This window comes from Theropithecus gelada, chromosome 3, assembly GCF_003255815.1.
Source record: "Theropithecus gelada isolate Dixy chromosome 3, Tgel_1.0, whole genome shotgun sequence".
NCBI lineage: Eukaryota > Metazoa > Chordata > Mammalia > Primates > Cercopithecidae > Theropithecus > Theropithecus gelada.
Window position 1 is genome coordinate 141,401,002 of NC_037670.1, and position 27,639 is coordinate 141,428,640.

The 27,639-nt window shown below is 37.2% G+C and overlaps 1 protein-coding gene across 11 annotated transcripts in view; it reads left to right on the forward strand.

The window, feature by feature from the left end:
* ST7 (suppression of tumorigenicity 7) overlaps positions 1 to 27,639 on the forward strand; it is a 284,304-nt gene that overhangs the window by 159,337 nt on the left and 97,328 nt on the right. For 5 of the 11 annotated variants that reach the window (XM_025379148.1, XM_025379149.1, XM_025379147.1 and 2 more), the window contains exons 3-7: positions 11,517 to 11,676; positions 21,710 to 21,764; positions 22,407 to 22,522; positions 23,792 to 23,867; positions 25,935 to 26,003. In XM_025379148.1, the coding sequence (XP_025234933.1) occupies positions 11,517 to 11,676; positions 21,710 to 21,764; positions 22,407 to 22,522; positions 23,792 to 23,867; positions 25,935 to 26,003 (476 nt within the window). Of the gene's footprint in view, positions 1 to 11,504; positions 11,677 to 21,709; positions 21,765 to 22,406; positions 22,523 to 23,791; positions 23,868 to 25,934; positions 26,004 to 27,639 lie in introns of those variants that run through there. The other 6 variants (XM_025379151.1, XM_025379154.1, XM_025379150.1 and 3 more) reach the window with 2 other exon arrangements.

Here is a 27,639-nt window from a genome sequence, read left to right on the forward strand (position 1 = left end):
ACTTTAATTAAGTCCCATCTATTTATCTTTGTTTTTGTTGCACTTGCTTTTGGCTTCTTGGTCATCAAGTCTTTGCCTAAGCCAATGTCTACAAGAATTTTTCCAATGTTATCTTCTAGAACTTTTATGGTATCAGGTCTTAGATTTAAGTCTTTGATCCATCTTGAGTTGATTTTTGTATAAGGTGAGAGATGAGGATCTAGTTTCATTCTTTGTATACATGTGACTTGCCAATTATCCCAGCACCATTTGTTGAATAGGGTGTCTTTTCCACACTTTATATTTTTGTTGTGCTTTGTCGAAGATCAGTCAACTGTAATTATTTGGCTTTATTTCTGGATTCTTTATTCTGTTTCACAGGTCTGTATGCCTGTTTTTATACTAGTACCATGCTGTTTTGGTGACTGTGGCCTTACAGTATAGTTTGAAATCAGGTAATGTGATATCTCCAGATTTGTTCTTTTTGCTTAGTTTTGCTTTGGCTATGCAGGCTCTTTTTAGGTTCCATATGAATTTTTTGGTTGTTTTTTTCCAGTTCTGTGAATAATGATGGTGATATTTTAATGGGAATTGCATTGAATTTGTAGATTGCTTTCGGCAGTATGGTCATTTTCTCAATGTTGATTCTACCCATCTGTGAGCATGGGATGTGTTTCTATTTGTGTCATCTGTGATTTCTTTCAGCAGTGTTTTGTAGTTTTCCTTGTAGAGGTTTTTCACCTCCTTGGTTAAGTGTATTCCTAAGGTTTTTTTTTTTTTTTTTTTTTTTTTTGCAGCTACTGTAAAAATGGTTGATTTCTTCATTTGATTCTCAGCTTGGTTGCTGTTGGTGTATAGCAGGGCTACTGATTTGTGTACATTAATTTTGTATCCTAAAACTTTGCTGAATTCATTTACCAGTCCTGGGAGCTTTTTGGATAAGTCTTTAGGGTTTTCCAAGTATGTGATAATGTCATCAGCAAACAGTGACAGTTTGACTTCCTCTTTACCGATTTGAATGCCCTTTATTTCTTTCTCTTGTCTGATTGCTGTGGCTAGGATTTCCAGTACTATGTTGAATAGAAGTGGTGAAAGTGGGCATCCTTGTCTTTTTTCTGTTCTCAGGGGAAATGGTTTCAACTTTTCCTCATACAGTATAATGTTGGCTGTGGGTTTGTCAGATATGGCTTTTATTACGTTAAGGTATGTCCCTTCTATGCCGATTCTTTTGAAGAGATAAATAAGATTGATAGACCATTAGTGAGATTAAGCCAGAAAAGAAGAGAGAAGATCCATATAAGCTCAATTAGAAACGAAGTAGGAGATATTACAGCCAATACCACAGAAATACAAAAGATAATTCAAGGCTACTTTGAACACTTTTACACGCATAAACTAGAAAACCTAGAGGAGATGGATGAATTCCTGGAAATATACAACCATCCTAAATTAAACCAGGAAGAAATAGAAATAGAGCAATAACAAGCAGCGAGATTGAAATGGTAATTAAAAAGTTACCAACAAAAAAAAAAGTCCAGGACCAGACAGACTCACAGCTGAATTCTATCAGACATTCAAAGAAGAATTGGTACCAATCCTGTTGACCCTATTCTAAAAGATAAAGAGGGAATCTTCCCTAAATTATTCTGTGAAGCCAGTATCACCCTAATACCCAAACCAGGAAACAATATAACAAAAAAATAAAACTACAGATCAATATCTCTGATGAACATAGATACAAAAATCCTCAGTAAAGTATTAGCTAACTGAATCCAACAGCATGTCCAAAAAGATAATTCACCATGATCAAGTGGGTTTCATACCAGGGGTGCAGGGATGGTTTAACATACGCAAGTAAATAAATGTGATACACCACGTGAACAGAATTAAAAACAAAAATCACATGATCATCTCAGTAGATACAGAAAAAGCATCTGACAAAATCCGGCATCCCTTTATGATTAAAAACCTACCTTAATATTCCTAAATAGAGTGAAGCAACTTCAGACTGGGAAAATGCTTGGTAAATTCTTACCAAATATGTGCCCACAACATGGCAATCTTTTAGCATATATGTTTTGTGGGGGGAGAAGGGGAAGGCATTACAAGTCTCCCTCTGATAACTAGCATTTACATTTACAATAATATTTTAACATTTTCATTCAAAACATCTTGGAAATATTTTTTAAGTGAACAAATAGGAAAAAAGAACTTTTCTGGATACAATTTCATACTGAAACCAGTAATTCACTCTGATGCTGAAAGGTAGGCTTTTTTTGTGCATTCCTCCTCTCAGGGGAAGGTCACTGGAAACTGTTACCTACTTAGATGATGTCAGGCACTGATCTAAAGCACTTTGCATGCTAACTCATTTACTCTTCCCCACAGTACAACAAGGTCATTGCTTGATTGTTTCCTTTTTACTTACGCATAGCCTCAGTAGGTAGAATCGGCCAATTAGTAACCTGCCTTAGGTCACACAGCTAGCAATGGAGGAGCAGGCTTGGAACCCAGGCCATCTTGTGCAGGCAGCCTGCACTGTGTCACTCATTTCACTGCCTCTGTGGTCAGCCGTTTTTCTAGCCTGCTGTACGAATGGTAGGTCTGGACTTTATTCTAGCAGTAGCTTGGTGTAGATTCACAGGCTATAAATTAATTACCTCAGTGTGGGTTGTTTCCTTTCACTCTGGTAAGCTAGGCCTAATCTTTGTTTCCTTTTTTAACTCAAAGATGGTGAAGCCCCAACAGCAATAAAGGGATTTCCCTAGAGCATGGCCACCTTTGCAGATCTGGGCCGGTGCGGTTTTCTGTGCCCCTGCTGAGCCGGATGATCATTGCTGGGCTATCTTATGGTACATTTGCCTTGCAGCATTCTCAGGAAGCAGAGGATACTTCCGACTGATAGGAAACTTTGAGCAAAGGAAAACCTCTCCTGTAGGAAAATTTTGAAAGGTCTCTCTCAAAATGCTGGTCTGTAGTGAGAGCTAAGTAACTACAGTGTGTACAGCTTTAGGCTCCTGCTTTAGAGCTTGTTGACATGCCTAGCATTTAGGGACTCAGCTTTGCCAGACCTCGAAATGAACCCAGGGTAAGGTTTCTATTCAGCCACTATCCTTTTCTGCTGAGTGCATTTCAGGGAGAGGCGGCATTGAGGTAAAGGATCAGGTGCCCTGCAAAATAGCTGTGTGCGTGGAAGTGCTTAGCAGTTTGCTTCCTGGCCCTAGGGAGACAATTACCTAACTGATCTCCCCTAAGAATGTTCTAAGAGCCTACCGTGGACATTTAAAGTATAGGGCTGACCCTGGGGAAATTGATTATTTGGGGGCCTCACAGTTTCTATGCTGGAGACTGAAATTATCAAATTAAATTGAATTTCTTTGGAAAAGAGAGCTAAAAACAAACAAAAACCCTGGTATTTCCTCTGTAAAGAAAAAGTCAGTTAACTGAAAAAATATACAATGTGTTTAAAAATAAACAGGTGTATATTTTATGAGATATCCCTAATACTTCTTAGTTCACAAGTTGAAAGCTAGCAATGACTTTGTTATACCATCTAGCTCACTCTTCCCTTTTAGTTCCTGTGCCTGTATGTATCCATCCAGCTTTTTCTCTTGCTGAATTTCAAGATACCCCTCTGTCTGCTTGGCACAAGACTTCCCATCCCAGTCCAGTTCCATCCACAAGAACTGCACCTGTCATCACAGTGTAGACCTGCCAAGTTAGTCTTTTATCTGCTAGCAAAGACATGCCTAGCCTCTGCAGGCAGTGTTTATTTCAGTGCAGAAAATCTCTGGATTTTGCTTCGCTTTTGGGAGTGGAAGGTGGATATGTGCAGAAAATGCTTGCCTTAATTATCTCAAAATGTGATAGAATGCATAAAATTCTATATGTTGCATTGACATTTATACATAGATTCCTATATACCTATTAAAATGTGTATGTATGTATTTCATTGGATACAGGGATCAATACACATTTTAATAGGATAGAGGATATGTATATGTGTGTATATGTATATAGATAAACATGTACATATATGTATATGTGTGTGTGTGTGTGTGTGTGTGTAAAACAGAGATATTTTTAAGAGGCATCCAGAGCATAATTTTTAAAAGTCAGAATCAAGAACAGGAAATGGAGAAAATCAGAATGATAAATAAAATAATTAAATAATTAGTTCATGGATTAAATGTAAAAGAAGTGTGTTTTTGGGAAAGTGGTAGCAGATGACGATTGAATAGGAATGAGTTATAACAAAAGATCTGTTTATTGAGTTACCACTCCATGCCAGGTGTACTATATTAAGCACTTTGCATATATTATTTCATTTAATTCTGATTGAAATTCTGAGTGGTAGATATGACCAGTGTCTTTATATTGCTAAGTATAAACAGACACAAAGTTTAAATAATTTGGCCAAGATTATATAGCAGTTAAATCATGAGATTCAAACCCAGTTCTCTGACCTTGCCTTCCATCTCCTCTTATTCAAAAGTAAGAGAGTGGAGTTGAAGATTGCTGTGTCTCCTTTCACCCCTTTTTCATCCATCTCAAGAACTTGAACTGCACTTCAGGTAGCACTTTAATTGATAGGCATATGGATCACCCAAAATGATGGTGATTCTGGAACAAAGAGTGGAAAAAGACGCAGGGAAACTTGATTACAAGGGCTCTTGGGGGGTTGGGGTGGGAAGTAGCACATCATCTCTGTCAAGCTGTGTCATCTCTGAAGCACCTTGCCTCTTGACTCTAGAATAAAGAATGAGAGATATGCTGTGAGGGCCAGATGGCTGGGGAGCCTGCAGACAATGAGAGGAAACAGGCTCATTTAACCTTGTCAGATTACAGCTTCTTGTGTTCACCACGGAAGTAAATGATCTTCTGCAGGAGACCCCGTGTCAGGCAAAGCAAGTAGATTGATACCTGTCGTGGACTGATTGTGGACATGAGCATTTGGGTAGAACAGATTAATGATAAGCTATGGCAAAGGTGAAGAAGGTGAATGAACTAATGGCGGATAAAGGGACAAAACTGCCATTTTGGCTTTTTCAGCTTACATTTCAGCACAAATTGAGAGACTTGAAAGTCATGTAGTTGCAGTGCTGAGCAAGAATGCTCAGAAGCAATCCACTTGAAATCAGTGAAGACCTAAGGACTAGGCATTCAGAAAACTTGTGACTTACCTAGGAAACTTTGCTAGGTAAGGATGGAGTGAAGACTAGAATTTAAATTTCCACCACTCTGCCCTAGCGTCATTCTGCCTCTCATAAGGTTTGCCTGGGAAGGTGGATAGCAGCAGGGTGTAGCGGTTGATATTTTCATTTTAACAGACACACAGAAGTGGGTCAGGTAGATAAGAAAGAGACAGTGGGGAGAGGGAAAGAGAAAAGAAAAAGGAAAAGGAAGGAGGGAGGAGGAAGACTGCAACCTTCTTTGGAGGAAACATTTTTTCTTTTTCCAATTGGCCATGGGTTAGTCCAGATTTGTCCAGCCTAGAACATAGACCAGTACTTAGCACATTTATATTTTATTTGTGTGATCATTTATTGTCTTCTTTCTCTTTAGAATAGAAGCATCACAAAGGCAGGAACCATATCTGTGTTTTTGTATACTACTGTATACAAAATGCCAGCATAAATACTTAGAAAATATTTGTCAAATGCACATAAGATCCAAGGAATGAATGAATTAACTGCCTGCGTCAGAATTATCTGGGAACTTGTTTAAAATGATAGATTCCAAGCACCACCCAGACTAACTGAATTAGAATCTCTAGAGGAGGGACCTGGAGGACAGCTGGCAGGACTTGGGGTGAATGACACAGGCTGGCTTTTCCCAATTCTCAGTGGTCTCCATGGCTTTGCTCAGGAGAGTTACCCTCCCTTTTAGGCCACAGTAGTTAATGCTGCGGTGGAAAATCTCGTCCTGTGAACTTAGAGACACTGAGGTGGGGATGGACCATTGGCTGTTGACCTTGAAGAGAGCCTTACTTCCCTGTGTTTTCTTAAAGTCTTGGCAACAGGTGGCCAGAAAGGCGGGTGGAAGGGCAGGATGCCAGTTTACATGGCCCCTGCAACTGTTTAGGGGAACAGGTGGCTGAGGAGGGATTGACTGAGATCTAGGAAGCAGGAAGCCAAGACCCACTCGGTTGCTATTCCATATTCCTAAACAAAATATACAGAAACCAAGAATGTAAAAAAAAAAAAAAAAAAAAACAGTTTTATCTGTCATAAGGAATTAGGAAGGACTTTGTAAGAGTCAATATGGCAAAAAGAATATACTTTAGGATCAAAAAAGAAACTAAAAATGTTACAGGTATTACTGTAACACATGCCAACTGCCTAGGTTTATCTTCTTAAGCCCAGATAATCCCCTTTTGCCAAAAAAAAAAAAAAAAAAAAAAACTGTTTACCACCAGATATATTTTTGAAGACTTAGAGCAGGTGTTGGTTTGGCAATCTTTCTATCTAGGAGTAGACTGCCATAAAGTTTCATATTCCTTCTTCAGCCTCTACCATCACTGTATCTATCCTCCTGTGACATCATTGTAATTCTTAACAAGCACTTAGCCAATTTCGAGCTTTGACATCTTTCGATTTACCATGGGTTTAATGGCGTTGGTGTGGAATTACTATGCTTTTGCTGTGTGGAAATCTGGAAGCATTTTTGAGTGTGATAATAGGGCATAGGGAAATTCCTGACGCATGAAGTGTTTTATATACAGACTATGCAATTCAAAAGAAGAGGAGGACTTATTGGATAGGAAGAATCTAGGCATCTTGAGCAAAGGCTTTTAGGTCTGCAAGATTGATGGAAGGGCCTTGTTTATTGTTCCTTTGCCAGATTTTTGTTCCCTGCAGGTAAACATGAGACAAGTTTGAAGCTTAGGGCAGCTGGAAACCTGGGTCTCTGCCCCCAGCTCCCAGTCCCAGTACTCCTTGGCTATCCTCTCTGCTTCTGACAAATAATAATGAAGGAACTCACTGGGCATTGGTAACTGGGTCCTTGCCAAAGTATCTTTGTTTTAAATATGATATGGGCCTCGAGTATAGCTTCTGGCCCTTCTGCCTTGCAAGATATAGGTCCAAACCACTTCCTCAGCCCTCATTCCCAATTCCGTCCCCACCTCCCTTATTCCCAGAAGATAAACCTTCCCTGCATCTCCACTGAGATCAGTGTCACCCAGTTTTTATCCGGTTATTGCCTTCTAGCCTGGGAAACAGCTCATAACACACTCTACTTTCCAAAATAGAATGTCTCCCCCTGTTCATTCTTTCTCTTTCTAACTATCTTAGAGCAAGAAGTGGTTTTTTTGTTGTTGTTGTTGTTTTGCGACGGAGTCTCACTCTGTTACCCAGGCTGGAGTGCACTGCCGCGATCTCAGCTCATTGCAACCTCCGCCTCCTGGGTTCAAGCAATTCTCCTGCCTCAGCCTCCCGAGTAGCTGGGATGACAGGTGCCCACCACCATGCCTGGCTAATTTTTGTATTTTTGTGGAGATGGGGTTTCACCATGTTGGCCAGGCTGGTCTCGAACTCCTCACCTCAGGTGATCTGCCCGCCTCAGCCTCCCAGAGTGCTGGGATTACAGGCGTGAGCCACTGCACCTGGCCGGTGGGTTACTTTTTAAAGGCAGAATAGATGTGCTTCCTACTTGGCATCATGTCTCTGGGTAATTTGTACTCTTTCCCACCATCAGTTTCTCTCTTTCCACTGGATTCTTTTCCCCTAGCACAAATATGTGTGAGCCTCTCTTTTTCGTAAAAAACAAAATGAACACAAAATCTTTTATTGATCTTGTTGTTTATTTAGACAATCTCCCATTACATCAACCAGACCAGCCCTAATCATCCATCCAGTCAACCTTCCAACTATCCTTCCATTCAGTCTTCTAGTCATCCCTCCCTTTCTCTCTCCATCTCTTCGTCCAACATTAACTGAATGCTTACAATGATCTTATTTTACACATTAGAAAACTAATCCCCAAGGAATCAAGAAAAGCAACCAAGGTCACATAGCCCAGCTATCTAGTTTGAAGGGGTTTTGCCTTTAAACTAAATGGTAAGGTCCCTGTTGACTTCCTAAATCCCAAACCCGCTTGATACTTTTTATTCTCATCTTACCTGACCCTCTTAGGGGAAGAGCATGAATAGGAAAAAAGCACAGGAGAGGTTTTTAAGACTATGAAATGCATATTTGTATTTTAATTTTTTGGTTATCTGTCAGACTAAAAACTGTTTTGTTCCACTGTGACAGGCCCACTGAACTACTAGCATGTCCAAGAAGTACTTTTAAAATCTAAATTTGTTTATGAGAGCTCTGCTGTTTACATTGTAGGTATGCACCAGGGAAAAGAATTCAAAGTGACACCGAATATGTGCGCATTAAATAACACCATCTGCCCATTTGGATCTGTGCAGCTCTTTTAAAATACTGTGAGGTAATCGCCCAAAGCCTGACATGTTTCAGAATAAGGGAAAGATTTTTATGTTAAGACCCTAGATGAGGACACTGTGTTTGAAGTTTCAGAAGGTTTTGAGTTCTTTCCTTCTTTCTTTCCTAGTTGTTCATTCAATATTTATTAGAAGGACAGGGTCCTTTTTTATTCTAGTGTCCCTTGTACACAGCAGAGGTCCATCTTTGTACTTGTGTTCTCTGTACACAGCAGGGGCTGTAATATTGCAGGGATATGACAGACCTGAGAAGGCCCTCCTTTTCCTCCCCGAACAGCTGCATGAATAACCCAGTCTTCACTGAGGTCTGTTATTACTGCATTAGAAATACTGGGTCGAAGGTCTATCACCTATTACAAAGCAAATGTCCAGTTAATACAAGTCATTTTTACCTTAGGATGAGTAATCTGGTCCCAGTTGATAGACTACTTCTGGATTGGTTTTTATAACTAGGAAAGCACAAAGGGACAGTGTCAGAGGGCACTTGGAAGTAAAGATTTGAAAAAAGGAATGATAGGCTACATCTGTCTGTTTACAAGAAGCAAGGGAGCTATAAAAAGCCTTGTTATAGGGCCTTGGTAAGATAGTGACAGAGAGCAGGGGCTTCTGGCTAAGTGACTATTTAATTAGCTATGAGACTTTGGTCAGGTCATTCTACCTTGATGGGTAGTTCTCATTCTGCAGCTGTAAGTGGACTCTATGTAGACCTTTAAGGTCCTTTGTAGCACTGACACTTTATGGTTCTGCTGGAAGAACTGAGAAATCTGAAGAAAACCAGGGTTTGTGTGTGTGTGACGGGTACGGGCATGTCAGGAGCCTGTGAGAGGTATTATGGATCTGTGACATAGACTTGTGGTGGCAGGGGCCAAGTCTGTAATATTGGAGCACTGCTTATGGTTGGTGTGGAACATGTAGTGCTGTGTGATGGAATCAGTGAACTTAGGAGTGGCAGGTGCTCCAGCAGCACAATATAGAAAGCAGAAAAATGACTTGGGGCAAATAATTTTCTGGGTCCTTTGGAGTCTTCTCTTCTAATAAAGGCAAAGCCATGAATCTATTGAGAGCCTTGTTTAGTGGTCAGGACTGTACAGTGAGCAGTACCCTTTGTCATGATGATTTCCAGTACTTTCTACCAACGGTCTAGTAACAGGCAAAATGCTGTACTAACCTGAATTGTAGACTGGCATAAAGAGGGGTGCCTCATGGTAGCATGTGAGGTGTGCTGCCCCTGGAAGGGATGTGCATCGTTAACATAATAAATGGCAGCTTTGCTATTACTTTTGACAACCAACTGCAGCAGGCACTGACTTAGGTGTTTTACATGGGGTTAGTATGAAAATTGAGGACCCTTGAGATAAACAATAAATATGATTTCCACTTACAGTTGAAGAAACTAATGTTCAGATAATAACTCACCTTCTAGATCCCTTCTAGACTCCCTTCTAGATCCATGGTGTGTAAATTTATCATTCCTGAACTTTCTTCCTTTATGCCAAATCCCATTCCTAGTCATTCCAAATGTTACAGATTAGTCTTGTGCCTTCTTAACTTGCTAGTATATTCTCCCCTCTCTGCCCAGAGAAAATACTTGGATGTTTTAACATGTGATAATTCACGACAGGTTGAGCACTTTAAAATCTGAAAATCCGAAATCTTAAGTGCTCCAAAATCTGAAACTTTTTGAGTGCTGACATGACACTCAAAGGATGTGCTCATTGGAGCATTTTGGATTTTGGATTTTTGGATTAGGGATGCTCAACCAGTGTGATACACATATTCCAAAATCTAAAAATACTCAAAATCCAAAACATTTCTGGTTCCAGGCATTTCAGTTAAGGGCTACTCAACCTATAGTCAGAAAGAGTAACTCCCTGGGATTAAATCAAGGTGTCCTGTTATAGGATTGGAAACGTTTCATTGGATTGATACTTCCTTCTGGTCGTTCATAAATGTTCCTTATATCTTTTTAGAAATCTTTAATAGAACAAAAGAGAGAAAACATCAGTTTTAAAATTATAGCCCAAAGTCCATTCCAGAGTAGATAATCTTGTTTTTGTGGAATAAGTAAGGATAAAGGTAATTCTATGTTAATTGCACATTTTATGTTATAAAAATGTAGCTATCCTATGAGACTCTGGGATATGATTGATTCTTAAATTTCTTCTGTGGAATGATTTGTGACTGCCTAAGGAAACCCCCAATCAGGGAGGAGAGAAAAAGATGTGGGAGAGAGCCACTTTGAGCAGTGGTAGGAAGTGTTCACTGTAGAGAGGCAGAGAGTCCAGGTAAGAAGTGTTGGGGGAGGTCACTGCTTTTCCAGTGCTTAGGAAGTCCTGACTTCAGTCTAATCATATAAGGATCATTGTTCTTTCATTACTGAAAGTTATTTCTTTTCCCTTTTGTAATTCACAGTACATAACAATTAGTAGGCTTGTGAACTAGTAAACATTAATGGTGTACAACAGATGCTTGTGTTTATAAAGCACTTCTCTGCAAGTGGGATAATGCTGAACCTCAGTGGCTGGGTGCTATCCATGTGGGAAATGGGATACATCTCATTCTTTTGTTCTGTAAAACAGTATTTCCTTAAGGAAGTCTTACCAAACACCCCCGCCACCCACCCCGCCACCTCCCCTCCCTGATTTTGCTCTTAAGCATTTTACACAGGTATGGTTTTTATCAGAATTTAAAGTGCAAAGAACTGGAATATTTCATAAGCCATATTTCAAAAACTGAGTTATTTATATACATTTCTGGAATTGTCTTTCAGCTATGGTGATTTTGTTATTTGAATATTATATACAAATTTGGAGAAAAATTATATTGAGCAGTTCTTAACAGTGTTCTTTTATCCATGATTGATATTATAGTTTTTTGAAACCAGTATTAAGCAGAGAAAACCACACTGAGAATTTTAAATGTTATTGTTAATTTTACTAAAAACTAATTTTTAGAATAAACAGTTTTTGAAATAAAATGTACTTAAGGTGGATAGAATTACTAAATGTAACATGTTTTATGGGCATGTGTACAGAAGTCATAAATGATAACAGGGACCATAAACACGCTTATTTTTCTGTTTTAGATATTTGAATGGTGGTATTTTCGCAAGTATGGAACTTCATTCATTGAACAAGTCTCAGTAAGCCACTTGCGCCCCCTTCTGGGAGGGGTTGACAACAACTCTTCCAACAATTCTAATTCCAGTAACGGGGACTCCGATTCTAATAGGCAAAGTGTCTCAGGTATGGAATTTCCTTCAGCTTGCAATATTATTTGCTCGCTCTTACTAAATTATTATTGTTACTCATGCTAAGAGAGTAAGAATGCTGTTATTTAAACATTAGGCTTCAGAGAAAAATGCAGTTCATTTTCCCATGGAGTTGACAATCTGTATCAGAGAAGGAGGGTATAAATATCCTAGGGAAAGGAAATGCTTATCTTATGAATTTTACCCTCTTTTTTTTTTTTTTTTTTTCATGTGAGAGTTTTGCCCTGTCACCCAGGCTGGAGTGCAGTGGCATGATCTCGGCTTGCTGCAGTCTTCACCTCTTACGCTCGAGTGATCCTCCTACTTCTCAGCCTAGCAAGTAGCTGAGACCACAGGTGTGCACCACCATGCCTAGCTAATTTTTGTACCTTTTGTGGAGATGGGGTTTCGCTATGTTGTCTAGGCTGGTCTCAAACTCCTGGGCTCAAGTGATCTGCCTGCCTTGGCCTCCCAAAGTGCTGGGACTACAGGCGTGAGCCACTGTGCCGGGCTTTTCCCATTTGACTTAACCAACAGTCACTTCGGTCAGTGTTCCCAACCTGATGCTATAGCTTCCTTGTCCATAGTTTCTCAAACCTCAGTGAATAGATTCATTTTCTTCCACGATAATGGCAGAATCTCGTGTCTAACTAGATCTGATCACATCACTCCTCTGCTTAAAAGGTATCATTGGTTCCCAATCCACTGAAGATAAGACCCAGGTTCAGATTCCTTAGCACAGCATGAGCTGCTAGCCAACTTTGGCTTCTGTCACAATCCAGTCCCTTTCCCATATGTCCTGTTTTCTAGTCACATGAAGCCAATTTTTATTTCTTGAACATGCCGTGTTTCTCATGACACTCTGCCTACAAGTCTCCCTTTTCCCTTATTCATCCGTCCAAATCACTATCCAAATCAAATGTCACCTCCTGAGAAGCCTCCTCTGATAGTCTGCACACTATCTCTCTTCTTCTGTTAATCTTTAATATTTTTACCGTTAGCAACACTTATCAAATTACATTGTGATTTTTTAAAGTATGGCTTTATTGTAGTATCTCTAGCATCTTGCAGTGTCTACTATTTCTTTGAAACAAAGCTGCTGTTACAGCACTAAGAATAGCATCAACATTCATATAAAGAATAAGGCTTAATCAAGGCATCCACTAAGAGAGACAGCAAAATAATAGTGAAAATGGGAAGGGTATGAACTCTTCATTGCTTTGAGAAATGATGTCAAGAGATTTAGATCAAGTAGAGAGAGAAGGGAAACTTCAATGAAAATATAAATGTATTCACTATAAAAAATGGTCTCAGATGAGGATGGTTTCTGTTTTCAATCTGTTAATTTTCTACAATGTTCTTTGTCATTCAAAGGCTATAGTAACTCAAGTCAGACAAGAGCACAATTAATCTGTGGGATATACACAGGAGGTGCAAAGTGGTAGCAGGTATCCACCACTGCTCATGCCTGGCGACTGAATGATCAAGATTCCTCGTTAGAATAATGAATAGCATTTATTATAGTAGCTGGTTAAAGTAATGTTTTGCTTTGCTGAGGTCTCTTTTCCTTTCATAAAGTGAATGAGTTTACAAAGTCTCGGACCATTTTGTTACCTGGCTGGGCAATGCCATCTTTTATACATGTACCCTTTAGTCATAAAATAAATTGTACCAAGAGGTGCCCAGTACTACTCATAGCAGGCTGGCAGAGTCTATTAAAAGAGTATTGACTTAAAATCTGGAACAAAATTTATATATACACTGATCCTTGATTCGTACAACCTGGTTAGACAGTTACGAAATGTGGGTCGGTTATTCTAGACAGGAAGGAAAACACCTAATGTGGCTTTTAAAATTTCTTCTTCTTTATCCTTCAAGTTTTAGAACTGGTGGCTCTCTCCTTGAAGGAGCAAATTACTTTTCCCAGCTTGGGTCGGGATCTCCTCCTTTGTTTTCCTTAGATTTGTATGTTTTCCTCATACAACCAGAGCACTTATCCCTTTGTCTCCTTTGATAGAGTTTTCCATGGGGATAAGAACTTTGCCTTTAAAAAAATCATATTCATAAAAACCTACACAAGACTAGGTTCATAAGAAGTACTTAGGTAATGTTTACTCAGTTGACAGAGAGACTGAGCTAGGAAATTCTTCCCACTTGTTTTATAACAGGAGAAAGTACAGGCCTTGCATGTACTCATGTGTTAATTCATTGAGTTTCAAAGAAATAGGACACTGCAAGAGGCTAGAAATAAAGCCATGCCTTAAAAATTACAATGCAATTTTATAAGTGTTGCTAAAGGTAAAAATATTAAAGATTAACAGAAGTAGAGAGATAGTGTATAGACTATCAGAGGAGGCTACTCAGGAGGTGACATTTGATTTGGATAGTGATTTGGACGGATGAATAAGGGAAAAGGGAGACTTGTAGGCAGAGTGTCATGAGAAACACGGCATGTTCAAGAAATAAAAATTGGCTTCATGTGACTAGAAAACAGGACATATGGGAAAGGGACTGGATTGTGACAGAAGCCAAAGTTGGCTAGCAGCTCGTGCTCTGCTAAGGAATCCGGAACCTGGGCCTTATCTTCAGTGGAATGGGAACCAATGATACCTTTTAAGCAGAGGAGTGATGTGATCAGATCTAGTCAGATACAAGATTCTGCAATTATCATGGAAGAAATGAATTCATTAACTGAGGATAACCTGTGTAAATTCTCACTTTTGTTTGTATTTTTTACTTGGCTAAGACTGAGCTTTTGGATATTATTACTAATTCAATGATAATATTATCTACTAGTATTCATTTGATATTAATATCTACTAGTATTTACTGAGTGCCTACTATGCATTCTATATGTCCATTCATTTCTTGTATAATAGATAGCAGCATTTGTTATCTGATATCATAACAGTGTTCAAATAGTTATCCTTAGAAAAATGGAAATTCCCTTGTCTAAGTATATTTAGGTCTCCGTCTGCCCACTTCTTGACATTTGGGCTTCTGATATTTGGCTGACTCAGCTAAACAAACATGTGTGCTAGTTTGGAAGTGCCAGATACCACTGGAATAATACCATTGTCTATTTCTGTTTTTTTTTGTGGTGATTTTGATTTTTGAATAAGAAAAATACTAAAAAGGTACATTGTCTGAATTTATCTCTACTTTTAATCACTTTCTATTTCATAGTCTCATTTCAAATGCTAAGTATCAAGAAGGTCCAAAGCTGAGGGTTATCAGTGTATTTTCTTAAACTTGTTTAAAAATTCCCATTGCCTTCATAATAATAAAATGACTATTGGCCTTAATAACAGAAGGGTGAATCTGTTGACTTTCTTGGAGCATCATAAGACAGCCCTTTGCTGAATTGTACATGAAATATAACATGGCTCACAAAGTCCCATGGATGTTGGCAAAGGCAGTGTAATGGTATTTTATTGATTATTTGAGAAAATCATTGAAAATAAGAATAAATGGAAAATATCAGTTATAAACATTGTTCTATATGAAAATTCAGTGTAACTCTTTCCTTAAGGAATAATTTGTTTTGAATAAAAGCTGAAAAACATGGCCTACCTAAGAACAACTTGGGATGGGGGTGGTGGAGTGAGGAGTGAGAAAGGTTGTTATGGTTACAGGCAGATTGTACATATATTTTTAAACTTCTGGATTTGTACAAAGTGGCCTGAATGCAGACTTGCTCAAAATTTGCAGTGATCTTTATCTGTGGGCCAGTGGAGAAATGTAGTTAATTATACAGTTTCTTACTTCAGTCAAACTTCAGATTGTTTGGCTGAAGTTAGCATTTGTGTCCATTCCACTGGTTTTGCTTTATTTGGGAGCTAAACTGCTGTTTTCCTCTCAGATATGCAATTTCTGATAAACTCTGCTTATATATTTTGCCACATCACCATGTTTCTCACTACCATTTCTTAATTCAGCTTAGTTTATGAGCTGATGATGAATAGGGATTTAAAAGGTCTCAGTAACATTCTGAATTTGGGTTTATGGGAACATCTGTTTGATAATTTGCCTTGTTCTCAAATAAGATGCCATAAAGACAAAGGTTTGCAGTGTTTACCTTCTTCAGGATAATGCGAAAAGTGGAGAGTGCTCTGTCACATGAAAAATATCCCTGCCAAAGTCAAGTTTAAATTATCTGAGATACTTTAATAGCCTCTTGCATAGAACTGGATCTTTAAACAAACTGGATAGTCACTTGGCTTCCTGTCACAAATCATCTCCTTTTAATCTCTTTTAATCTTCATAAGATATATATATGTATATTCCAAATTCTAAATAATTTAAATCTATATAAATGTATATATTCTAAATTCTGAATTAAATTTTATTACATGGCTAGAAGCAATTTAAGCGCTGATTAAATTCAGATAATAAAGAAAAACAATGGCGATGTAAGAAATTCAGGTAGAGTAAAAAAAATATATTCAAGACCTTCGTAGATCCCAAATTTTCATAACACTAGAACAAATAATTTTCTCCATAGGAAGCCATTTCGTTCCAATAATAATAACTAACACTCTTAGTGTCTGCTATCAGCTTTGTATGATATTATCTCTCGTGATCCTCACAATAGCCCCAGGAAGCGGATATTATTATTTCTCTTTTATAGTTAAGGGAGCTGAGGTATAGCAAGGTGAAGTAATCTGTCCAGGGTCACATGGCGGATAACCTGGGTCGTCTTACTTCACAATTCAAGTTCTTAAGCACTTTAAAAAATTCAATTGACCTTGTCCAGAACCTCTGTGAGGTCTGTAAACCAAGATTAACCTAATTATCAAGCAATTAAAATAATAATTTTAGTAAAATTCTATACTACAGTGGATGACATTATTTCTGAAGTGACATTAACCTAAACTTACTGTAGGAACAGGTCAGTGGCAGGATTGCCAGTGGTTGACAGCTGGGGCTCTGGGTTCAGACAGATGTGGTCCTAATCTTCTGTGTGTGACCTTGGGCAAGTTGTTTAACTTTCCTACGTCTTAGTATCTTAACCTGCAAACATGGGAATAGCAGTGATGTCTACCGCATAGAGTCACTTGAGCATTAAATGAGGTCATGTGGAAATGTCAAGTCAGAGGACAGCCATTTGGCAGTGTGCCCAGATGAACTGATTTCTCTACGAGCATGATTGTGGAGAATGGCAGTCACTTGGAGGTATGGCTTTGTGGTCAGCCAGGCTTACTCACTAGCTGAGTGACTCTTTTATATCCAGGCCATTCAGTGCTTGCCTTTCAAATATATTCCTCAGCAAAACTGCAAAGTGCTACACGTCAAGGACCTTTCAGGCTGCTCTCTAATAGTCTCAATGCGGGTAAACTCACCACAATCTAATGGATGTGTTGAAAGTGATTATCTTAGCCAATGTCTTTCACATCTTTTTAAAATCCTTTGCCAGTAAAATTTGTGCTCTTGTGCTCTAGTACAAATTAGATCTCCAGTTAAATGATGATAATACCTAAAACAGTTTTAGTAGCTAGGGAATACTTATTTAGTAAAGTTATTTTACCATTTCCACATTATTTGGTAGGATTGGTTGACTTAGGTGAATAATGACCAATGAGAAGTGTATGACAGAAGCTGCTACAGATTTAACCATCTCAACAGTATTCTTGAAGAAAGTAGTACATTATCTTAAATAACAGGCCAAAATAATGTTCTTAAAATTCACATGTACTTATATCTTTTGTTATTTCATAAATAATTTGAGATAGTAACATATTTGAATTGAAAGCTACCTACATATTTTTGTGCCTTTACTTCTAATCATTGTTTCAAAATAGCATTTTAAAGTTATGAAACAGTTAAAGCTTAATTATTTAAGAATATGAATATTTTTACTCATAATGATTGCTTTAAATTGATCTGAATAATGTAGAGAATTGGGTATTCATTTCTGAGCTATCAAAGCTAATAAACATATGCACAATCACTTGTCAGAAATTGACTGATTTGGGGTTAATTTTATAATACAAGGCAATGAAACTTTAGCTAGCACCCTTTTTTGTTGTACTTTGGAACTAAAGTGTTTAAAAGTGTTAAAAAGTTCCTAATGTTTTTCCAGAGGAGTTTTTAAAAACCGTTTCTCTAGTGAAAAGTCTAACTGATGGACTCACAATATTTCCAAAATATGATGTTGCAGGATTTAACAGGTTTGTTGCATATAATGGATAAGAGTTGGGCAGTCTGGACACCAGGCCTTAATCTCATTTACCATAGACCTTATGGAAATTAGCTTTTCTGTTTTTGCTTTTGTAAAAAGGATGTAATATATACCTCTAACTAATGTATATAAGGAATATAGATAAATTGAGCTTTAGGCCCCTTTACAGAAAGGTCAATGAAAATCAAGCTCATAACAACAACAAAAGTTGCGGCTACTGCTGTTTGTAATAACGTTGTCATGCTTGTCCATACTTTAGATTCTGGGAAGAAGTGTTAACATTTTGAAACCTTTCTGGGCCATGAATTAGCAATTTATAACTTTTGAAGTCCCTATGATGAGGAATGTTCTATCTTTTTTTTTAATTTTAGAAAAAAGTTTTCAGAGTTAAATTGGGTGTAGAATAATATTTTCTTTCTGTGTGATTAAAAGTCCAGTGACTGTAGAGCCTTTTGTTTTGTTTTATGAGAATTGAGTTCTCTTCCCTTGAATATTGTGACAAAGGGAAAAGTCTGTGGTTCTCTCAGAATATTTATTCCCTCTGTAGAGCTTCTTCAGGTGGGTGCCAGTTAGTTCAATACCCTTTTCACTTTTCTGCCAAGGCTAAACATTCCTCTAAGACATAAGCTGTTATCTTTTTTTTTTGTAACCCATGGCCTAATTGAGAGATTAATGCATAATTAGCTACTCAATACATGTTTAAACCACACAGTCTTATGAGTGATAGGATGGGCATTGTAGAAGAGTAGTTGAGTATGAAAATACATGAAATAAGTATGATTGCAATGGAAGGTTTTAGTAGGGAGTAGTGAGAGGAAGGGCTAAAAAAAAGGATTAGAGCTTGCTTTTGGAAGTACTTAGCTGTAGATAGTAAACATTATTCTTTAGGTTCTTTGTCTCTCACACAGAAACTTGTAATTATCTCATTATGACAAAGTAGGGAATCTCTTCCGCAGACTTTGGGAATTAAACAAGTGTTATTCCAATATTTGCTGCTGCCCCCTTTTTCTTGAATTTCATTCTTGCATGTGTGCTGAGGATGGAACATTTCTGTCAGCACTTGTGAGTAGAGACTGCACTGTGAATTGCTGCGTATGGAACTATAGAGAGCATGTTTGTTGTATTAAGGGCATATTTTTAACTATATTATTAATGATATTAGCAAGTTCGCGATGAAGTCCCAATCAACTTCTAGTGCATCTTGAGGGAGTTAAAATTGTTGATGTTAATGAAGAATGGAAAATTCCTTTTGGAGGTAAAATTTTAAATCTGATTTGAAATAAAGAATTTATTCGTTAAAGGAACAAATAAGAAACTCTTACCCTCTGGAGATCTGAGTATTTCTTGACTTAAATCTTCATATTCTAATATGCTTGGCATTTATGTCCTTCGTCCCTATCACTAAACCATCAGGCAGCCTGATACTTATGAGGTATGTTCCCTGGAGTGATTCCAGACTGAGTTTTTGCAGTCAAGGTAAGATTATGGAACAGAGGGACAAAGAAGAAATTAACATAGCTGTGGCCTAATTTCAAAGCAAAACTTTGACATGTGTTCATGTTTGACCTCTAGATTGCTTGTTTCTTGAAAGAAAAATATACCTGTCTTGCACCTTCAATTTAAGGGCATAACTAGTGAAGACATTTCTTAGGTACTTCTTCGTTACATGTTTTATTCTCACTTAGAACAGTTTACATCTGATGCAATTACTTAGATCCTTTTTTCTAAGTTTTAGGGATAATTAAACTGAATTCAGCACACATACACGACAACGATGTTAACACAGATTTCTTTTTAAGCTCAGTTCTCTAATGGAAGTCATAAAAGCAGTATTTCACAATGTTTGCTGCACCCCCTACTGGCTATATTGTGACACTTCCTAAATAAAGAGCATCTTTAGATACTGCTCAGTGAATCCATGATTTCTCTTTGGAGTTATTTTTTGTTTAGAAATCATTTCAATTGCATCTGATATATAATAGAGTTGAAATTTTAATTGAAAACAGTTTTCTTTGTAATTTGACAATTGATGTTTAAACAGTGCTTATCCTTTCAGGTAGTATAATAATGTATTTGTTGGAGACAAAATATTTGCCATAGCCTTTTTACTAATATTTCAGAGGAAATTCAGTGGAGGAGAAGCATCTCCCCAAATGTTCTTCTTTTATAGTAAATAATTCTACCACGAGGATCCTTATCCATAAATCTATATTCATGTTTATTTTATGCTAGATACAAATCTTGCAATATTCATGAAGCTTTAAGAAGAGCACTTTGAATCTTAAAAGAGGTTCTCTGAGCAGGGGTTGGCAGTGGTGAGGTCCAGGTAGTTATAATAGCCATAAGGGCAGGGATTATGGTTATTTGGCTCACCAGTGTGTTTCAAGCCATGATCTGGAGTCAGGGTGTTAGTGACTCCTCTAAGGGGAGAAAAAGTAATTACAGGAAGCATAATTTTCTAGTTAATGCCATATGAATTGACAGCCATCAAATCTCAGTTTCTCAGGAACAAAAGGCAGAGATGCTAAATTAAGTGGACAAAGATCATTTTCTAAATGGCAAGTTAAGCTAAGTGACAAAAAATTTAGGGCCATTATTTATAAATATTGCGTGAATTTTAAGTGGGATCCTGCCCTAATTTAGAAATAAGTGCATCTTCTTTAAATGAAAACATGTATTCCTGTTACGTGTACATCCTTTACTATCTTAACAAATATTTATTGAGATTACACACATGTTCCCAGAGTGTTTTGTGTTCTCCATTATCATACTGTGTTGAAATTGATGGTTTACTTATTTCCTCCAGTGAGTGCTCAAATTAATGCTCAGTGGATGGATGGACGTTGAATGTACAGGACTGAGGGTAGAATCCTAATGAATCACCATGGATTTCTGCAATAACCGCTCACTTTTTTGTACATATGTTGTTGGATGTAGTTTTTGCTGGTTACACATGCACATAGATGTTTTGAATACTATTAACTGTTTTTTTTTCTAATAAAATCTTATTCATCCAAAATCTAGTATTCTGAATCAGTAGAAAGTCTTAATCATAGACTGTTTTAAAAGAATTGTAGTTTATTAGTCATATGCTTACCATTGTAACACAGTCTTAAAGCTAATGTTTGACTTTTCTAAGTTAAAGTCCTTTTGTTCTAAATTTCTGTGGTCCTGGTATGATGAAAAGGTATGGTCTATTAGGACATGCTAACATTATGATATTAGTATGTTGATTAGTACATGTATCTATGCAAGTAAATGATATTAAAATGCTTTGAGACAATTTTTAAAATTGCATTTCTTCCTACAATATGGTAGCCTTATTAATTTTCTTATTCCTTTCCTGTAAGGCAAAAGCAAACTGGTAAATTATCATAAAATCACTGTTATCATGAACTCAAATTAAGACTGTAAGGCTCTTTGCATATTATACTCTAGAGTTTGTCTTGTCATGTACGTTATTGTGAGATATGTTTCAGACCAACAGAAAATAGGTTTACTTCTGCCTATACTTTTATCTGTAAGGTTTTAGAAGTAAATTCATAGAATCAGTTTGGACCTCTTGAAATAATTTTAGGAGTTATGAACTAGCTGATTTTGGCGTGTATCTAGATTTGGCAAGTGAGGAAACTCAGGCCCAGAGAGATTAGGCAAAACTTTCCAAAGTCTGGAGCCCGAGCCACATTTTGTGATTAACCACCCAGAGTTTTTCCACATTGCTTCCCATGGAAAGGATAGAGAATAGAATTATCTTATCAAATGGCCAGGAAGGGTGTTTTGCTGAATTAATTAGCTTGTAGTGTCACTGAACTTACGTGTAACATTTTCACATTTCTCTTTGTTGCAGAATGCAAAGTATGGCGAAATCCACTAAATTTATTTAGGGGTGCTGAATATAATCGGTAAGCATTTTGACAGCTTGGGAAACAAATGGGTCTGGTTCAGAGAGCAAAGACAGCAGTAAATGTTTTTGCTGGTTCATTTAGGGGTCATTGTAACAGTCTATTTAGTGCATCCATTTTTTAATACTATCTTCAAATGTTTTGATTTTTCTGTTTTATAAATATTTTAGCACTAGATTTGGGATAATGTACAAAAATGTGTAGTTTTTAGAGTTTTTGTATTAACAGTTATTCTTTTCAATATATACTATACATTCAAAACATTTCGAAGCTTACCTGGAATATGGTTATAGAGATGTCACAGAAGTTATGTTGGAATTTAGTTTAGCAAAGTAATTAGGCAAATTAGAATTTTCTTAGCTTTAGGAAAGTATCTATTCATAATATGAATTAGGGAAGGTTTTCATTAGCAATGGCTAGTAAATTTTAAGACGAAAATACAGGGGAAAATGTTTATATATTTTGATTGATATAATTTCTGAAGGGAGAATAAGATGATTAAAAAAATTTATTTTATTCATTAGCAAAGCTATTTTAGTATTCAGTTAATGGTCTATATTTCAACACCTCTGCAGCTTAATGTTTTATAGGTCTTGCTTTTCTCTCTCAAAAGTGTCTAATCATCTTATTTCTCCTTTGCAGGTATACTTGGGTGACAGGACGAGAGCCTCTTACTTACTATGACATGAATCTCTCTGCCCAGGACCACCAGACGTTCTTTACTTGTGACTCGGACCATCTGCGTCCCGCAGACGCAAGTATGAAAAATCCATACGTCCTTCTGAATGGGAGGGCTTTTTGGCTTAAGTATGAAGATTTCTGCTTTTAGAATATCCACTCTGTAAAACTCCAATGAATAAAATGTTAAATTGTTGATTGACTAATAAGAACCCAGAACTCTGATAATTATGTAAACCTTTATCACAATGAAGTATTGATGTAGAAATGAGTCCCCTCATAATAATTTGAATCATGATTTTAAAAAATATATTAAATTTGGTTTTATATATTTTAAAGAAATATACATCTTATATGATGCTAATTAAATTATTGGTTGAGTTAGCCTGAAGGATCTTGCTCCTTTATAATATCCAAAGTAGAAATTGGAATTCACTGGATTAAAATGATTAATGAATATATTTTAGTGACTTTTATTTGCTGGTTTATAGGTTAACTATCGAATGGGGTCATGGCCTTGGCTATGTGTGCTCCATCTGAGAAAATACTTTGTTTAGTGTGTATTTTACATTACTTGAGTTTCAAATAATTCAACCAAAATTTTTTGTATTATAAAACTAACTCAAAGTAAATAGGTGAAAAAATGTTTTTAAAAGGGAAACTCTGCACACTCTAAAAGAATTTATAAAATACAAATTTATGAAATAAATAAGGAGATTGTTACTCCTTTGTAAAATGGTACTCTTTGCTATGGTAGAAACATCATGGTACAGTTAAATATTCCCAAACATTGAGCTTCCCACCATATGTTCAGAAACTGCTCTGATGTATAAAAGCTAGGTTTGCAGGTAAATTTGGGATGTCAGTACACATGTTAAGCAAAAGCTTAAAGCACTTATTACTGACCCACGCATCATTCCTGAAATGGTTTCAAAATGTTCTAACACCAAGAGTCTGTAGTAAGTGCTTCAGAAAATGACCAATCATGTTGCATCAAAGTGAATGGAGAGGTTAGTAGCAATGTCATCTCAAAATGTGTAAAATAATGTATGTTCTCCAAAAACAAGTGACATTAATGTGCAAACGACATGCAAAATCTCTGTTAGAGTGCCTTTTCTTGATTTCCTTAGCCTGTAGTTTTGTGAGCACAAAAAAGGTTTGCTATCAGCAGTTGAAACACAGTGGAATAGCACATTAATGTGACTTTGGAGATTTTGGCCAACCCTCTTAGCAATGAACTATATTCTTGTAATTTAAGCTGACATTCCCAATTTAGCTCTTGTCCTCTACTGAATCTACCTAATTATATGTATAGATTGACTTGGTTTTTTTCTCTTTTTCTTAAATAGTAATGCAGAAAGCCTGGAGAGAGAGAAACCCCCAAGCTAGGATTTCTGCAGCTCATGAAGCGTTGGAGATAAATGAGTAAGTGGCGGAAAATCTTGCCGTTAAAAAGGAAATCTCATCCTTTGCTGAATATATTCAGTTGCCATTGATAGGATACTTAAATTAAACTGCATTTGAACTGGAGGATGATTTGGGGAGTTATTACTCTATTTTAAAAAGTTGTTTTTCTTTTTAAATGAAGGACAGCCACTGTGTGGAGGTGGTTTTAGTCATTTTAGAGAGAAATTCAATGGCTTTGCTGTAATCCTAAATTAATTTCTTGAAGGGCTTTCCCTAGGATATTGTGAAGATATAAAATAAATACAATTATTTACATATCTAAAACATTTTGACAGGGAAATTTTTCCAGATGTAGACTGCGCATGTGCACTAGAACGTTTTCTAGTAGAACTTCTGCTAGTGGGGAAAACATGATAACAACATAAGGTTTAAAAAAAATTTTAGAAAATATTTCAAGATTAAGACAAAGATAAGAGGAAATGCTGTCTTGAGTGTTGTTAAACATTCTATGGGTTACCAAGGAAGGCTGGGAAATCTCTTCTGGAGATCTCAGAAAATGAGAAAGATTCTTAAAGTTGGAGTCATAAAAACTCAGGGTTGGCAGAGACCTTAAAGGTCATTTAGCTCAACCACCCATCTGGTGCTTGAATCACCTCAACACTATCCTTGCCAAGTGGTCATTGCTAAACTATTTTATGATTTTTCTAAAGAAGGTTACAGAATCTTCTTCAGAGGTCTTAGGAAAAAAAAAAAAAAGATTGTCTTGAGAGTTGGAAATCCTGCCATTGTAACCAGTTGATCTATGGTTTCTGATTCTGTCATGCAACATATTTATTTTCCAGTTTCTTGTCATCTACAAATTCGATATGCCTGCCTTCTGTGTGTCATCCATGTTTCTGAGAAAAATATGAGGGCCAGGAATAGAGCCCTGTGACATGACATGTAGAAACTACCCTCCAGGTTCATGTCTTCATGAATCACCATCTTTTGTATTGTTCATGTAAATCTATTAGAGTAAATTAAGCTAGCACAATCTGATTTATTTATTCTTGGTGGATTTAAGCTGGCTTCTAGTGGTCACTACTTTCTTTTTAAAGTACTTGGAGACCATCCCTTTAATAATCCATTAGAATATCTTTCCAAATCACTGTGCTCTGTAGTTTGGGAAGTCAGCCTTCTTACCCTTTTTGAAAATTTATGCTACATTTATCATCTCATCTTCTAGCACCTCTCCATTCTTTGTGATTCCTCGACTATCCACAGAGAGCAATTCCATGGCCTGCCTACAAGGTCTTTTGGTTTCCTGGGATTTGCCCATCCAGTCCAGTAATTCATTTAGAATGGATCAATTATTTGCTATCTTACATCTTTTTACCCATTTTAGAGTTTAATTTCTTCTCCCTTTTTCAGTCTGACAGTCATTCTCCTTAATAGAGAAGCCAGGAACAAAATAGGAGGGAGTTTTGCTTTTTCTTTATTATCTACTGCTGTTAACAATAAACTTTCCTTGTTTTGATGTTGTTGTGTTGTTTGTCATTTTTTTTTGCTTATTTACTTTTGTGACATGGGGATGGTGATAGGGCCTTAAACATAATTTTAAAATAGGGAATACATGGTTGTCTTTAGTATTTTATTTTGTCTTTATTATTATTATTATTATTATTTGCAAGCATCAGCTAATTTGGAATTGTAGCTCTCCTGACATTATTCTTATAAACTCATTCCACTCTCTTATAGACCATCATTACATGCCCTCTTTCCATCTTTTAAAATACGTCCTTTAAAAATCTGACCTGGGAGAAATCTCTGTGAAGCCGTATTGGTTACTTAAGTGCCACCCCTCTTTTCTTCCTGAGAGGATCATTTGTGATTGCAGTTACAGTTGAACATTGAGAAGCTGCTCAACCCTCTTAAACCATTTTTCCTTCTGAGTCTCATGCCATTGAATCATGCCTCTTTTCTTTGAATTTTTTGAAGTCCACCTTCCCCTCTTTGATTACCCTGAACTCCGAAATGACATAGTGACTCTCTCTGAATGTTCCTATCAATTTTCATTTTACCAACTATTTTTTTCTTCTTGGTCAGAATTAGGTCCAGAGTTGAAGTTCCCCTAATTGCTTCCTCTACCATCTGGGAGATAAAATTGTTACCAAAGTAAGTCAAGAACCTGTTGGGTGCCCTACTTCTAACCAAATGAGACTTCTAGTGGATATCTGGATGGTTGACACCCCCATCACCACACTTTCTTGCTTCTGTGTGTGTATTGTGTTGTGACAAGGATGCATCATCTATATCTTCCATCGAGCTGAGCAGTCTGTTCTGTACTCCCCAACCATTAGCACTTCTATTGCTCTCTCCTTTTTCCTTCACTCACAAGCTCTTAGCATGTTTCTACCCCAAACTCATGCGTTTCCACATAGATGTATGTTTCTTGGCCAGTAGTGCTACTCTGCCTCTCCTCCTAAGAATGCCATTTGAAATTTAAATAAGCAAAGCAAGCAAGCTAGCCCCAACCATTCTTGGGTTCCCAGCCCAACAACTACAATCTTACAGTTAATTCCTCTGATACTGTATCTACCACTCAGTATTACAATCTCAATTTTCACTTCATTACCCTTGCCTCATATTTATATGTCGGCATCTGAAGCCTTAAGCATTTCTTCTGATGCCTGTCCCAGTTATTTTCTCCAGTGAATCACTTGGATAGTTTCAGCATCATTATGGTTCTTTCCAAGTCATGGATGCTGCCATCTGTAGAAATTGGTTTTATAGCTGTTTTTCTGGGCATTTTTCTCCCTCCCTCACCACATTGTTTAAAGCCCCATTGATGGTTCCTGCCTGAAATTAGAGAGATTGGCTGAAGACTTACAGACCCTTCCTAAGGCTAAGATTAATTAGTAGCCCCAACCCTTACATTAGCTGTGAAGTTCAGCCTCCTTTTCCTAGCTGGCTATTGCAGTTTGTGGACAGTAAAAGTAGCATTTGGTTTTACTTTCTGTTTATTTTCTCTCTTGTGGTCTGATGGAAATAAGTAGGGAAATGGCCACAAGTGAGGCAGTGGGGAAGGAAAGTGGAAGGATGGGTGCAGGGCCTGTGTGGTCTGTTACAGCCTCACTACTGCCCTATTCCATTCCCTGTCTTTGGCAGTGGGTTGTTCCTCATATGCTTTGGAAGGTTTAAATTCCCAAGAACTCCCCATGTTCATTAATTATCCTTTTGGCTTCCCACCTTAGAGGCTTGTCGAAAGGATTATATGAGATGATATATGTTAAGTGCCTGGCACAGTGCTTAATAGATACTGAGCAACAAGTGATAGCTATTGTTGTTGAAGGCATGAGATTTAACTTGTTAGCTACTGTGGCTGAGTCAGATTTTGAGTTCTTCAGAAATAACACTACTTGTAGGTTCTTCCCATGTTCTCTGAAGCAGAAAGTCAGTGCTAACTGTAAAGAGATGTTGAAGCACTGTGTTTTTTTCAGTGAGTAACTTGATTTAACAGATTTCTTATTCTGAAGAAATCCTTAGATTGAAGATAATCTGTGTTTGGTTAACAGAAGTAAACCTGTATATAGCACCTCTAACTTTAAGTGTTGGAAGGAACTATTTAATAACAGCTGTTATCATCACCATCACTAGCTGACATTTATTGAGCACTTAACCACATGCTGGCTATAGTACTGAGCACTTTACATGCATCATCTTACTTAACCTTCACAACAACACTGTGAACAAAGATTCCATGTTGTTCTCCATCAGGGAGGCAGAGTAAGAACTTGCCCAAATTGACACA